The 15637-nt window shown below is 37.4% G+C and overlaps 1 protein-coding gene across 4 annotated transcripts in view; it reads left to right on the plus strand.

The window, feature by feature from the left end:
* Window positions 1-335: 335 nt before the first annotated feature.
* The window catches only part of ITPRID2 (ITPR interacting domain containing 2), a 38972-nt gene continuing 23670 nt past the window's right edge, over window positions 336-15637 (plus strand). For 3 of the 4 annotated variants that reach the window (XM_079924491.1, XM_079924488.1, XM_079924489.1), the window contains exons 1-8: window positions 497-840; window positions 1195-1240; window positions 4198-4247; window positions 5098-5154; window positions 7789-7828; window positions 7914-8012; window positions 9247-9455; window positions 10334-11034. In XM_079924491.1, coding sequence (XP_079780617.1) covers window positions 630-840; window positions 1195-1240; window positions 4198-4247; window positions 5098-5154; window positions 7789-7828; window positions 7914-8012; window positions 9247-9455; window positions 10334-11034 — 1413 coding nt within the window. In that variant the 5' untranslated portion in view covers window positions 497-629. Of the gene's footprint in view, window positions 841-1194; window positions 1241-4197; window positions 4248-5097; window positions 5155-7788; window positions 7829-7913; window positions 8013-9246; window positions 9456-10333; window positions 11035-15637 lie in introns of all 4 variants that reach the window. The other variant, XM_079924490.1, reaches the window with a different exon arrangement.

Here is a 15637-nt window from a genome sequence, read left to right on the forward strand (position 1 = left end):
CTAACCAACAAGGAACCAAATTTCGCCTGCTCCGCCGGCCGCGGCGGGGTACCGGGGATAGGGGACAGAGGGCGGGTGGCAGGGGACAGAGGGCGGGGGACAGGGGTCGGGCCTTTCCACTCTGCGCTCGCCGCGCCCCGCCCCGCGCGCCCCCGGCCGGAAGGGGGCGTGGAACGCCGCTGAGGGAGGGGCGCGCTGACGCGCGGCGGCCGGCCAGGCCCCTGGCGCGTCAGGCTGAGGCGGGAGGAGGGGCGGGGGCCGAGGGGAGGGCGGGGCGGGGCGGGGGCCGAGGGGAGGGCGGGGCGGGGGCCGAGGGGAGGGCGGGGCGGGGAACCGGGACTGGGGCTGTCCGGCGCTCGGCTCCCAGCCGCGCTAGCTCGAGCCGCTCGCGCTCCCGCGCCGACGCCCGGCCGGCTTCATGTGAAACGCTGGCCCTCCGCCCCCTCCCTCCCCTTCCTTCCCTCCCTTCCTCCCTCCCGTCCCCTCCTCCTCCTCCTCCTCCCCCCGCGCCTGCTCCAGCTCCCCGGGGCCCCCAGCCCGGCCGGGCGCTGACCGCAGGGGCTGGGGTCCCAACCGCCGCCTTGTCTCTCACAGGCTCCGGTTGGGGTTGCGGAGCCCCCGGTGCAGCCATGGACCGGCCCCTGGTGGCGTCGGCGGAGGCGGAGGAGGAACTGGAGTGGCAAGTGGCGAGTCGCAGGAGGAAGGCCTGGGCCAAGTGCCGCGGCTCCTGGCAGGCGTCGGAGACGGAGGACCTGTCCACAGAAGCTACGACGCAGGACGAGGACGAGGACGACGAGGAAGACCTCTCTGGAGCGAAGCTGCCGGCGGCCGCGGGGAGAGGTCCGTGCGCCCCGCGGGGCAGCGGCGGGCGGGGAGCTCGGGGAAGTTCGGGCGGGCGGGGAAAAGTCTCGTGCGCTTTGGGCGACTGCTGTGAGTTCTGGAAGATCGTCCTGGGCTCGAGAGGCCGAGGGGAGAGGGGACACTTCCGACCTTTAAACGTGCGTGCTTGGTAAGGCGTCTCCAGCGTCGAGACACCCAGGTGCTATCATTTCCCTTCAGATGGTCTCTAAGCCGCGTTGCTTAGGCTGCATTTTGCCCCCAGTAGATTTTCCTACCTGGGGGTATCCAGGGTGACCCCACGGTCGGAGTCCTCCTGGGGTCGGTAACGAGCTGTCCCCTCGCTCTGCCCCGCAGGAAACGTGCCCAACGAGAAGATCGCGATATGGCTCAAGGACTGCCGGTGAGTCCTCGGTTGCGCCGCTCGCGTCCCGGGGAAAGATCAGCGCTGATGGGACGCCTGGGCGGAGTGTCTCGGGCCGCCGTCCTTGCGGGTCCCTTGGACCTCGTAAGCCATAAACCGGAAAGTGAGCCGGCGGATAGCTTCCTCCTTTAAGCGATTAGAAATGGAAGTGCTGTGACCGCCGATTATTTGGTGACCATGTTGACTTCACAGTTATTAGGACTTCAGCTCCGGTGCGTGATGTTAGCATCAGAGATCAGAAACCTGAAACAGATAATCATGCCATGTTATTATGCTTGCCCTGTTTCTATTTGAAAGGATTGTCACATTTCACACAGTATTTTATTTTGCTTTTGTTTTGACATGTGTATATCTGGCAGAAGAGTCATTTCCCTTTCAAATGTGTTTTAGATGAATATAATTTACTTAACTACACTAACCGGGCTTTAACTTTATGTTGGTGCCTTAATTCTGTTTGGAGAGCTGTTAAAACTAGCTAACTACTTTGTTCTAGCTTACTTCTTGGACATGCATTTGTCAGATGGCCCTGGAATTCACAGAAGGGAAATAGAGCTTTGAAGACATTCAGGCTGCATAAATCTGTTTAATTACATGCTTTGGTAGCTGGTACAGAAATGTTTGATAAAGTACAGAGGAGATTAATCGTATCTTACTACAGTAAAATGTACTTATTTCATATTTTAATGATTTTTTTCCAACTTATTTGCTACTTATAAAATCTCACATGAAGAATGTTGGCTTTTTAACTTTTGTTAAGGTGTTTGCTTCTGTACATATTTTTTGCCATCTCAGTTTGGGCTTTTCTTAATCTTTTGTCCAAGTACCAGAGTTTGAGAAGTCTTTTCTGGTGGGGAGAGAGAAATGATTCTTATATATGCCAGTTTATTTTTCTTTCTTAAAGACATAAAATATTGGCCATTACTCTGTTGCTATCCTGTTTTGGTGAATTGCCTGGAGCCTTACTGAACACTCTTTATTATAGAGCTCTTTAACCTTTATTGAGGATGTCATAGACCCTTCTGAGATATGATGAAATATATGGACCTTTTCTCTAAAGATGCACAAAAAAATGTTTAAGAGTAAGAGAAGAATCATGTTATGTTTATTTTATGGTGTACGGGAGTTAAGATTATATAAGAGTTATATCAAGTTATCAGTAAATAAGTGCATCTTTTAAGATAAATGCAGTGGGCAAATGTTAACATTCACCAAGACACAAGATCTCTGAAAATTCCAGGAGTTTTGTTGCTAATCTTGATTTATGTAGGCAGATTCTATAGTCTGTTGCGGATTTCCTACATAGGTTTCTTTCTTGTTCCCTACAGCTTCACCTATTCTGTACGAAAGGGACATTCATTTGTACTCTGGAGAGCTAGAACAAAGTCTTTTATTGTTAGCTTTATTATCACAGATTTGACTGCTAGGATATATGCAAGTTTTTTTTTTTCTATAACAATTTAGGGTCCTTCCCAGAGTCAGGCATCTGTCTACTTTGTATATTATGTACAAATGATCTGAAGACAGCATCCGCCCCCAACCCCCCGATAAGTTCTCAAATATTCTTTGTTTTCTTATTGCTTTCCATATCCTGAATAAAGATACCATGTTGTTTTTCCTTAAAGGGAGTCTTTATTTTGGCAATTTTTTTTTTTTTTTTTTGTGGCTAAGCTGAAACAAATTGCTTGAATAAGTAGCATCTAAGAAGGGATAGAGTTTTTGATAAGATTTGTAAGAGGGCAATTATAAGAGTGAGAGACTTGTTTTTGAAGGAGAATGCCAGTTATATTCTGCTCATTTGCCATTTTCTGTTGGTGCCCAGGCCAGTTGAGACATTTACAGAAGGAGTAATGCAATGTTTTGTCCTACGAAAGTAACCGCCAGGGAAGAGGAATGACTTTTTTGAGGGCATAAAGTATAGTTTTATTAAAATATATGCAAAAACTTCGAGGTTTTATTATCTTTATGGTCATGGCTTATTCTTTTTCATTTCAAAAGCACTTTTAAAGAACTGCCATTGCTTGTATATTTGTTTAAACATTTAACATTTAAGTGGCATTTCAGTAATATTTCTTTGAAACTGATATTTTTATGATTGATCCCATTTCTGATGTGAATTTATAACAGGTATAAATTGTTGCTGACGAAAGGCTTATAACACAAAGTAGAACTTTCATAATGAAACAACCTGTTTCTTTCTTAACTTAGTTTTGAGAAAGAAATGAAAAACATTTTGCATTAAAAAGATTTCTAAGTTATCTGTGTTTGAACAACAAGAACGTGAAAGAATTTTAGTAATGGCTAGTTCTTAAGGTTGATTCTCAAGCCAACTTTTTAGTAATTTTCTTTTCAGAGTTAAATGAAGAATACATGTATTTGTTTTAGTTTAAAAGCCTAAAATTCCAAACTTCTCCATTGTATCAGAAAAGATAATAGTTGGGGTAAGGGAGGCATTGAGTGGTGCTCTAAAATGCTTGATGGGATTTGAGAAAACTGTTGAGCCTTATTTCTAACTATACTCTGACTTTTTAATTTTATTGAGATAAAGATTTGTTTTTTCTTAATTCTCTTTCCTGTTTCTAGGGAAGGGATTGAGGGGAGCAGACATTTTCTTAAGGCCTGTTGTCATTCTCTTTTCTTTTTCTGTTTTTGTAAAGAAAATGCCAATTCATATCATTTGTAATTGCCATTCTTGCTCTTAATTGCTGGCAGATCAGACGTGTGATTAAATCATTCCTGGTGATCTGACTTGATGATAGGTATTTGCTTAGTAGGATATTACTTATGTAATTCACTTGCATTCCATGTGCATTTGGGAGGAAAATTCAACTGTGATTAGAAGCTTGCTTAGCTATAACCCTTTAAAGTGTAAGGCTGTGCAGTGACAGCTTTCCAGACAGCTTTTCAAGACTAAGGTTTATATGTTTGTGTGGTTTCAGTACCCCTTTGGGAGCCTCACTGGATGAGCAAAGCAGTAGTACACTCAAGGGTAAGAGAAAGTTGCCTTTCTAAATCTGTTCTTTATGAGGGTCCTACTTTATATGTCCTCTGAGTGAAAGAGTGTGTGTGTGTATAAATTACAAAAGTGATGTTCATGTTTATAAAGTATGGTGTTTTAAGATAAAAGCCTAAAGGGAGAAACCTTGTCATGAACCATAAAACAGTGATGAGTTTAAACAAATTACCAAACCTTTCCACAATATGAAACTCGTTTCTTTTTATTGTCCAATTAGATATTATAAAGACTAATTAAATACATAAATATGATATGTAAACATAGGGAAGATATATGTTGAGTGAATCAGGTGAGCTTTAGTGTAGCATTTAGTGTAGCATTTCTTTGCTTACATTAACCGAGATTGCCACACCTGTGCAAGGCAAAATTCTGAAGTTCAAAGTACAACAAGAATGTGCAGGTAGTGGCAAGGCATATGAAAAACATTTATAGTATCAGGAAAATCTAGCTTGGGCTCCTGACTTAATATAAGGGGGTAAAAGGAATGATTGTGCTGGGATCTGGTTTTCCATGAAACTGTTGGGTAAGATACATTATCTAACTGAACATCTTAGAGGCTTATTAAGTATAAAGTAGCCTGTAGATTGGGGCTTCTAATAACTTTACCTGGCTGCAAATCATGGTTTCCTTTACGATAAAGTGAAAACTTATATTTCCTTCCTGAAATTATATAATCAGAATAACCTGTGAGTACATTCAGGTCTGAAATGCTTTACTGTGTCTTATATTTTGCTTGGTCAGTTTGTTTTAATTAAAACAGTGATTTTCTGTGGGGGTCAGAAAGAACAGAATACCAGCATGAATCTTCTAATGTTTCTTTCAGGTGTGCTTGTGAGAAATGGAGGAAGTTTTGAGGATGATTTGTCCTTGGGAGCTGAAGGTATGTTTGGAAGAACTGTACCTTCATATAGTTTTAAAATTAAAAAAAATAAAAGAGAGAGAGAGAAAGTCATGTGTTTTCATGTTTATGATCCTCAAAGCTAAATTTAAAGTTCTTGAAAGTGGCTCAGACACATTTTACAGAACCTTTTATGTGTTAATAATCTAGTAAGAGCCTATAGGAGACCTGTAGGAATGGCTCTGGAAAACCATTGTGCAATGTCCAAAGGTCTTCCTTGGACTCTGTAGCTTACAGGAACTATTTGGGGGCAAACAATGGTCATATAACTGAGGGAAGAATTGTCTCTCAAAAGGAAGGAAACTTAAATATTTATACGTGAGAAAACTAAAGTGAAGCTTATTTTAGTGTGAGGTAGCCTTATGTCAGACTTAACAGCTGCAGCTTGTCTTTCTCTTTGCATTCAAGTGTCTCCTGTCTTTCCTGCTTCCTCTTTTTCCAGATTTTTAGAAGGACAAAGGACAAAGACAAAATAGAGTTACGAGAAGTTAATTAGAAAGCATTATGCTGATGTCTGTTCAAGGCTGCGTTAGGATTTTAAGTGTATTGTGCAATGTTTAAATTTTCACAGATTATATAATCTTTTCCTGTGGATTCATAATAAAGCTTTCCACAACATAAAATTAAGAATTTTTTTATTGTTTTACTGGTATTTTAAAATTATTGGTAACTGTATAGCTGGGTTATTAATGTGTGCTTTTTTAAAAAAATTAATTAATTTATTTTTGGCTGCGTTGGGTCTTCATTGCTGTGCGTGGGCTTTCTCTAGTTGCAGCAAGTAGGGGGTACCCTTCGTTGCGGAGCGCGGGCTTCTCATCGCGGTGGCTTCTCTTGTTGCAGAGCACAGGCTCTAGGCGCGTCGGCTTCAGTAGTTGTGCACACGGGCTCAGTAGTTGTGGCTCACAGGCTTTAGAGCACAGTCTCCGTAGTTGTGGCACACAGGCTTAGTTGCTTCACGGCATGTGGAATTTTCCTGGACCAGGGCTCAAACCCATGTCGCCTACAGTGGCAGGCAGATTCTTAACCACTGTGCCACCAGGGAAGTCCCAATGTGTGCTTTTTATTAAAAAAAAGAATTAAGGATTTTATTAAATCTTTTTGAATTGTAAGTTGATGAATAGTGAATTTATCCACTGAATTTAATATCCTTGGTCTTTTGCAGTTTGAAGTCAATCTGTATGATAAGAATACTTATTTAGAGCCTTCTAACATTGAAAACTCTAGAATGTGTATATGTTAGTTTTTTTATTTCTGTTAATATGCTTTTAAGGATTAAACTCTATAAAATAAACTCAAACTTACTGCTTCCCAATCAGGATAGTTGAACATACTGTTAACCCCTTATTAAAATTCATTTTATTGTTATTGTAAATAGCACTTTTGATATCTGCCTTAGTAGTTTCACAATATAGAATTCTTTTTAAAAACTTCATTTTTTTAGAGCAGTTTTGTTCACAGAAAAATTGAGGGGAAGGTACAGAGATTTCCAACATACTTTCTGCCCCACACGTGCACAGCCTCCCCCATTGTCAACATCCCTCACCAGAATAGTACATTTGTTACAATTGATGAAACTAGGATAAGGCATCATAGTTACCCAAAGTCCATAGTGTATGCTAGGGTTTACTCTTGGTCTTATACATTCTATGGGTTTAGACAAATGTGTAATGACACGTATCCATCATTATGCTATCATATAGCGTATTTTCACTGCCCTAAAAATCCTCCGTGCTCTGCCTGTTCATCCATAGTGAATGATTTTATTGGAAGCCAGACCCAAAAAGGAAGTCTCGGAGAAGAGTGGAGCTATTATGTTGTTTTACTGAAAATTGTTTCAAGATTATTTTCATTCATTCATTATTTTCATTTCATTCATTCATCAACCTTTCTGGTTGATAAGAAATTGCCATGACTCTGCAGATCAGAAATGAAAAAAGAAAAAAGTCTGTTGTGCTGAAAAAGATGTTTTTAATTGATTTCATTCTTTATGTTTGTCTATAAAATTTAAATGCAGTAAATTTAACCCACTGTAAACTTAACAACATTTATTTGTTTAGAACTTGTAAGTCTAGGATAAACTTGAAAGGCAACTTTTAAAAGAAAACTTATGTGAAATGAGTAGGAATTTTCAAAGTAGGTGCATGAAAAATTGGTTGTAACTGGAGTGAATTATCAGCCTTAAAAAAACCACGTTAGGAATAGATATTGCCAAACTTAAGTAATGCTAAATCATGTTTTTGCTTTTGAGGTATTCTTTATTAACAGTTTTTAAATTTAGTAATTAGAAGTACATATACCACGTATCTTCTTACTACTTATTTCAAACTGTTAAATTTAATTGGTTATTTATATATCTTTTTATATTAAACGTTCAGTGGAGGTAGTTTTACATTGCTAACAAACAAAACCTAAAACACCCTCCAAAAGCTGCTGAGTCTGTTCTTATCTATCTGTATATTACCTTTAATGGTGCAGATTTAATGAACCAGGACAAGAGTCTGGCATATTAGGCATTTAGCTATAATAATGTGGTTAATTTGCTTTCTTGTTGATTGTATCATAGTAGTTATTGTCCTACTAACAGTTGTGCTTTGCATATATTCTTTTTACCTTTAGCCAACCACCTCCATGAAACTGATGCTCAAATTGAAAACTGGTACGTAGCTGTTTGTTTTTTTCCTTTCTAAAAATGAAGAACAGTTATGGAAATAGAGTTTTATATAATCTAATTTTGTTTATAGCAATAATATCTTGGCCAAAGAGAGAAGACTACAGTTTCATCAGAAGGGGAGAAGTATGAATTCCACTGGATCCGGGAAAAGTAGTGGAACAGTCTCAAGGTAACTTATTCTGGATTTATACTGCAACTACATTGTGTTGTAGATGACCTACTCTTAACCCTTTTCAGCCTTGGATTTGGCTTGGTAGTATGAAGTCAAAAGGAATCCACAGTGTTTTGTGGGTCAACATAACTGAGAGAAGAGAAGCGTCTTCTTTTTTTTTTTTTTAATTAAGATTAAATAAAAATTAACAGATATGTTAAAAATGCTGCTGGAATCCATTAATGAGTATTTTGAGTCCTATCAACAGCTTGAAAGAGGAAATCCATAGTGGAATAATTTCTACTTCCCAAATTCTCCATTCTGCTAGGGTCTTGAGTTACTCTGATATAAAAATCAGAATAAACCTTTATAATTTAAAGCTTGATATTTAAGTGAGATTTATCTTCATATAAAACCAAAGATCTTTAAACTATATATTAAAATAAGCAAACACGTGTGCATAATGAACCAGTTTAAACTATTATCCAAATTATTGTTTTGGAATTTGAACATTTTCTCTGAAACAAATTGAAATTTCCTTCTGCTCAAATTCTATTTCTAACATTCCTATTTTCCCTGGTGAGTCTCAGCTTGGATTATCACTGGTATGAGAGATAAGGGTTAATAAATGTTCAATTCACAATAGAATTAGAGCAAGAATTTACCTTTGTGTAACCCATACTCTCATTACTTTACTCCTCCTACTTCCTGAGTGCAAGTGGTTCGAGAGAAGTTGAAAGTAAGCTCCTCCTTCACTTTTCTGAGATCAGTTGTTACCTATATTGCCTCTTCTAGGACAGCCAAAGAGCAGAAAAACTCAAGCTCTGCAGAATGTCCCTTGGTACCAAAGTTGTACCAACTTCCTAGTGCATTTTCCCTTTTCATTTTTTCCTAATCTGTTTACTCCTTATTCTCCCTTATCTGTCCTCAGATTGTTTAGCTGCTTTACTGGAAATCTCTTTAAAATGACAAAAAAAATAAGGTGAGGAATCAGAGCTTCTTACTGAGGATGTTCTTAGGGCTTAGCTCTTTTTCCCAAAACTAACAGCTTGAGAGAATGGACCCTTTTTAAGGGTTATTTATTGCATTTGGTACCCAATGTATAAAGATGCTGAAATAAATAATGGATTAAACAGCAGAAGCTGTAGAAGACTTTTTCACAGGAAAGCAGGAATATGAATTCATTTATATTGTGATATGTACTATTATAAACTTACATCTTGCTGTTTCTTTTTTTTTTTTTTCTTTTTAGTGTTTCAGAATTGTTGGAACTTTATGAGGAAGATCCTGAAGAAATCCTTTATAATCTTGGATTTGGACGAGATGAACCAGATATTGCTTCTAAAATTCCTTCCAGATTTTTTAATTCATCATCATTTGCCAGAGGAATAGATATTAAAGTATTTTTGAGTGCGCAAATGCAGCGGATGGAAGTAGAAAATCCAAATTATGCTTTAACAAGTAAGGTTTTTAAATGTTAGCATATTATTTTTAAAATTATGGCATCTACAGCAAGATGATCTTGTTTTTAAAGCCTTATTAATTTCTAGAAATAGCAGTGGCAATTTAATTATTGAGGTTAACACAACAGCTGTTTTGCATATTATAAATTTTTATTATTCTATTTATAGAAGTTAATTTACCTATTCCCCCACCCCCCCACCCCATTCTCCACATACTTAAGTGTTACATCCGTAGAATGTAACTTGTAGACCCTTATACTTATCGCCAAATTGCTTTTGTTCCAAAAGGAAAGAAGTAGAGGAGGGGCCTTGTTACTATTAGTTGAAGTCAGTCAATTTCAGATGCTTTCATGTAAATCTACAATGGCAAGGCTAATTTGATGATTTTTCAAGTTAAATCTTGCTTATTTTTCTCTGCTGACCAGAAATCCCCAAAATGGGATCCCTAGGTGGTCCTTGGATTAGCTTTAAGAGATCTATAAATCCAACCTCCCTCCCATTAGGTATAAAATATATACTTACATATACTTCACATTTGGAAGAGTTCAAGACCTAAAAACAGGGTCACAACTATAGATCAATAGCTAGTCCTTTCTGTTTTATTCAGTGTTGTCATTATGCTTTGTCCTTTTGATTTTTTAAAATGTAAATTCTAGTGCTTAAGAGTGAAAAATCTTTCTCCCTCTCCACAGTAAATGTAGAGAAGTTTTAAGTGATAGGAAAAAAATCTGGTTTCATAATCTTTGTGATTTAAGTAGTTCAGTTATTGAAATTCTGAACAGTAGTGATGGTTTAAGTAATATATGTGTGTGTATATGTGTGTATATACACATATAAATATAAATATATATAATTATTGTTTTTTTCCTTTTATAGGCCGTTTTCGTCAAATTGAAGTGCTTACTACTGTGGCCAATGCATTTTCTTCTTTATATTCCCAAGTCTCTGGGACTCCCCTGCAGAGAATTGGGAGTCTGTCCTCGGTGACCTCTAACAAGGAGACAGACTCGCCTCCACCTTTAACCCGAAGTAACACTGCAAATCGTTTAATGAAAACACTATCAAAACTAAATTTATGTGTTGATAAAACAGAGAAAGGAGAAGGTAGTACCCTTTCCCCAGCAGTTGACAAAGGAAAGACTCTAAATCTTTCAGTGATGGAAGAAATTGGCAATAAAAGTGATCAAAAGTCTCAAAAAATTGTGAAGAAGAAAGATTCATCTTCTATGTTGGCTACAGTTAAAGAAGAAGTATCAGGTAGTTCAGCAGCTGTTATGGAGAATGCTGACATTGATAGACTTTCTGATGAAGCAAACAGTAATTTTAACCAAGAAGCTGAAAGTGGACAAAGTAAAGAAACTCAAAGTCATGAGAATAAACTAGGTGAGGAAGCTGGTATTATAAAAACTCATTTAGATAGCGATTTCAACATGTCCAGCCACAGTGAGCTGGAAAATAGCAGGGAGCTGAAAAATGTCCCTTTGTCCACACCTGAAAAAGAGCCATGTGCACCGTTGACGATCCCATCCATAAGAAGTATAATGGCACAGCAGAAGGACTCCTTTGAAATGGAAGAGGTAGGTAAAAAATTACTGAGAACTGTTTTAAACAGTGAGTTAGGGAAAAAAGTGCCAAAAAATGTTTTTAAAATGAAAGGTGGTGAATAGATTTATACTAGAAAAAAGTCATCCTGATTTTGACTTTCCAGGTTTTTTGTTTTATGTTTCACAAACCAAGAAGTCCCAGGACTATGTGATGTCAAGATAATGGCCCCTCTAGATCTTCTGTAATCCATTGCTCATACTTGAACTTTAACCCCTTTTCTCTCTCAATTTAAGATTTTGATTCTCTGAGAAAGCCCTGAGAGAATATATCCAAACTCAGATCAATATTGCATAATAGTTAAAAATACAGGCTTTGAAATCAAACAGGTTTGAGTTCTGTTTGGGCCACTGAATTGCTGTGTGCCTTTGGGCAAGCTTTTCTTAATGTATCTCAGTGGAAGGTTAGGTGTGAAGAAGGCTTTGAGGGTAGGTCTGGGAACATGAACGTGAAGACATTTCCTGAAGGGGAGGATAGGGAATCTTGAGGAAGAAGGTTTGAAAGGCCACTGAAAGGATTTCTGCAACCCCAGAAGACCAGCGTTTGGCTACTTTTTTTTTTAACCTAGTGATATTCTTACTATTTTACATAAATTTCAAATTGGACAAGGTAAAAATATTTGTTTTGATGAGGTTCACCTAAAACTGCTTTTGAATAGTCAGAGGATAACTTATGCATTGGAGCTGTATACCTTGGGGCAGGAAACTGAACATTATCAAGCACCTACCTTGTGGCAGTCACTGTACTAGGCCCTTGAAGTACTTTTCTCTCTTCAATGTGTGAGGCCAGCAGTGCTGGTCTTATTTTACATATGAGGAAACAGGCACATATGTACTGCTAACGATTTGTGGCTATAAATTATACAATGTGCAATTTTTCTTTTTAAAATTTATTACAGAATAGTTTTAGTAATAGCTCACAGCTGTTTTAGAATCACTTGCCATTGTTTTAGGGAACTAGGAAACAGGATAATTGATTCTGCCCATAAAATGTCCTCTTAGGTGAGTGTGTCTCTCTCACATCAGTTAAGATTTTTCATTTATTGCAAAATTTCAATTGCTGATACAGCTTTTTTTGTGGTCTTTGAATGCACCTCTTAATACTTTAATTCTGACTAAAAAGTGAAATAAAAAGGGAGCAAGAGCAGCCCTTTGAAATATTTTACATTTTTTGTAAGCTTCTTTATTTCTCATTATAATGAGTTCAGAAAATGACAACTCTAATTAGAACCGTTTTGTTCCATTTCACTGTTCGATTCTTTTTTTGGCTTTGTTTTGGTCTAAACTTGTCCTAGCATTCATAATTGAAGTGTAACCTCTTGCCTTCCTTTAGGGCCCCTCTTCTGACAATTGGATAGAGTGCAGATACTTGTTAGATACTTGCAGACCTGATTTGGTGACTCAGATGAGGAGACACTCGTATTTTGCTTTTTAATTTCTAGAATTCCTGAAATCTAAGCCAGAGTTGTGTTTTTGTTTTTTAAATTACTGATGCCATACACGAAAGTTCTTTACAACATTTATAAAGTGCTAGACAGATGTACTTTGGCAGCAAGTGAACATTTAATAATAGGCTGGTGTTTTGGGTTTTTTTTTTCTTTTTTTTTTTTTTGCTCCCTCTGCTGGCAAAAGCAGTTAGTGAAGAAAGTAACAACATTGAAGTGAATATTTTTTTGAAGTACAAAATTATAGGCATTGGTGGCTTAAGGATAATGGAAGATTTTTGTTTTCAAAAAAATATATGGTCAACCATAGCTACATTGTAAATAACAGGGAATTTTAAGGATAATCCTTATTTTTCAGACATATTTCAAACATGGATAAAAACCTCCTAGAATTGTGTTTTTAATCCCTTTGGGAACTTTAAAGAAAGCTTGTAGAACAATGGATAAAGAAAGGAAATAATGTGTTTCTTTAATTTCCTCTTCTCCCAAGCTTGTTGAATCATACTGACAAATGAAGAGAACAATCTTATTAAAGCAGACTTTTAGATCCCATTCAAAGTAGGTCATTACTATTTTTCTTTTGCACTCCTTTCCCTTGAGGTTTGATTCCTATTGGGAACTTTCTTCCTTTTGTAAAAATAGCAAATAAATATAAGCTAGAGCACGCACACGCTGTCAGTAAGCCAGTTTTTAAACAGATTAACTGAATGCCCACTGCTTTGGGTGACTAGGTAGGAGAAAATGTTGCAGATGCGGCTCTGCGCATGAAGCTGCCTAGTCCCTCTGAAGCAGAAGGTAAGATCTGACAGTCACCAGGAGCAGAGAGAACTATTTAAATGTAGAAAGAGTTAAATAGATGACAAGACTGACCTAGGCCTTGGAGAGTGAAAGTGACTATCTCTTATGATAAGCAAAAAAGGCCAGACACTATTTTCAATTAAAAGTCAGTTTGCCATATAAAAAATATCTTGCAGACTGTTGTGGTGTATCTAAAAGTTGTAAAACCCCACTCTTGAGTTTTCTGATTCTTAGTGACTTGCTTGGATAATTCTTGTGTTCTTCTTGAAATGATTTATTTTGAATAAATACATCATGGTAACTCTCTAGAGCCATAAATTAGTAGCATGAATGATTCACAGTTAAACCAGAATGATTTTACTCAGTAAACAATTGTTCATCTTTTAGGCATAAAGGAAAATTTTCTCATGCTTAAACGCTAGAGGAAGGAGAACTTTTATCTGTGTGTTTCTGTAGATAGATTGTCCTGTGTCTCTTACTCTATAAATAAACATTTAAATAAAGATATTATTGGCAGCATATACAATTTTTTAAGCTACTGAAGTTTTAGTAAATGTTTCTAATCCTGTCTTCACACTGATTGTTGATTTAACTAATATACCTTATTACTTAGTTTTAGCCATTAAGTTTCAGGATTCTTTTTATTCTATTTACTGGCCTGAGTTAAAGTAATCCCAAATCAGTCAAATACCTGACAGGTAGTTAAGTTGTTCTGTTGGCCTTTCAGAATGAGACGTGAATTTGAGTCTTTGTACAAACCTGCTCCTTTTGAGTACACCGTAAAGCTTACTATGGTCCGGATGGTTGATAGGGTCAGACATAGGACAAGAACTCACGTCATCCCATGCCCAGCCCCCTGCCCCTTTTTGGAAAAATAATGCTTTCCTTTGAATTTTTTTGAGGTATCATTAAAAATTAGACAGAATTGTAATTTTTGAAGTTCCAGTTTTGGATTTCTGCTGTATAGGTCTCTTTAAACCTTAGAGGAAGGGTGATTTGAGTTAGAACATTCTACGGTGTTACTGCTCTATAAAACATAGTACAATAGTATTGTGCCTAGAAGATATGTCTTAGTCAAGATAAATGTGACAGATGTTGAAAAATCAAACTAGGTATCTGCGTGGTAGCAGGACATTGATTCAAAAAGATACAATCTTTGTTTGATTAAAATATTTTTAAAATGTAATAACTCAAATGTGTGAATTATTCTAAAGCTGTTGTCCTACAGCTTTAAATCCCAAAACACTGAGACCAAGTGATTTTATCATTTTGGTTTACTGGGTTGTTTTGGGTTTTTTTTTTGTAATTTTTATTATGAAAAGTTTCAAACTTACCCAGCGTTTAGAGAAAATAGTATAATGAACACCCATTATCCGTCACTCAATTCGGTTATCAATATTTAGCTATAGTTAATTTAATAAAAGACCAACTTGTAGCAAATGACCGGAATTCCACTGAGGATTTGAAACCATGGAATAGGAAAAATCCTGCCACATAAATCTAAGTTCTGTGTTTGCATTATAATTTTCTGTGGTGCACCCCATCTTGAATTTGACGGCTTTCCTCTGCACAACTGTAGCCAATAATGAAACCTAATAAGCTATGAAATTCAACCATTAACACTAGCAAGTCTATTTCTGTCTTCAGCAAGTGATTGATGATTTTGCTGAGTAAGTAGGAGGAAGGATCCTAACTTTAGTAACTTTATTAGTAAAATATGATCCTGTCAGCTCATTTTTAAGGGTCCTGTTCTTCTTTTCTTTCAGTTAATTATGGAGTTTGTAGTAGAGGGAGACAGGGAGTGTTTTTTGTTTTTTTATTGTCCATGGAGTAGCAGCATCTTGAAGGATAATATACTGAGGATACATATTCATTAAAGTCATGTTACCTTGTGACTAATTTTATAACTCTAAAGAATAGAATATGTGATAATTCTGCATTTAAAAATGAGAGATCATAATCTTTTGCTTAAGCTGAGATTCCTAGAATAAAATTAAAGAGACATTTAGATTTCTGTTATACTTTTTTTGGTCTGTTTGATATTTGGTTTACAGAAAACTCTTTGAAGTAGGCTAGTCCTGAATAGAGGCTAATAATAGACCTCCTGTTGACTACAAAGAGAAAATGCATTTTGTTTCTTTGCACACAAAACAATAGTTTTCCTCTTGAACTTATGTCTGCTGCTTTGAAGAATATGATTTTTCAATAAAAACAAAGATAGTAGAAACCATTTTATATATGATTTATAGGTGATGGTTTTAAATGACCAGTACGCGTTCAGTTTTCAAAAGATACATAAACTTGGATTCATGTTCAACTATGTAGAACAAAGATAT

This window comes from Stenella coeruleoalba (assembly GCF_951394435.1).
Source record: "Stenella coeruleoalba genome assembly, chromosome: 6".
Lineage (NCBI taxonomy): Eukaryota > Metazoa > Chordata > Mammalia > Artiodactyla > Delphinidae > Stenella > Stenella coeruleoalba.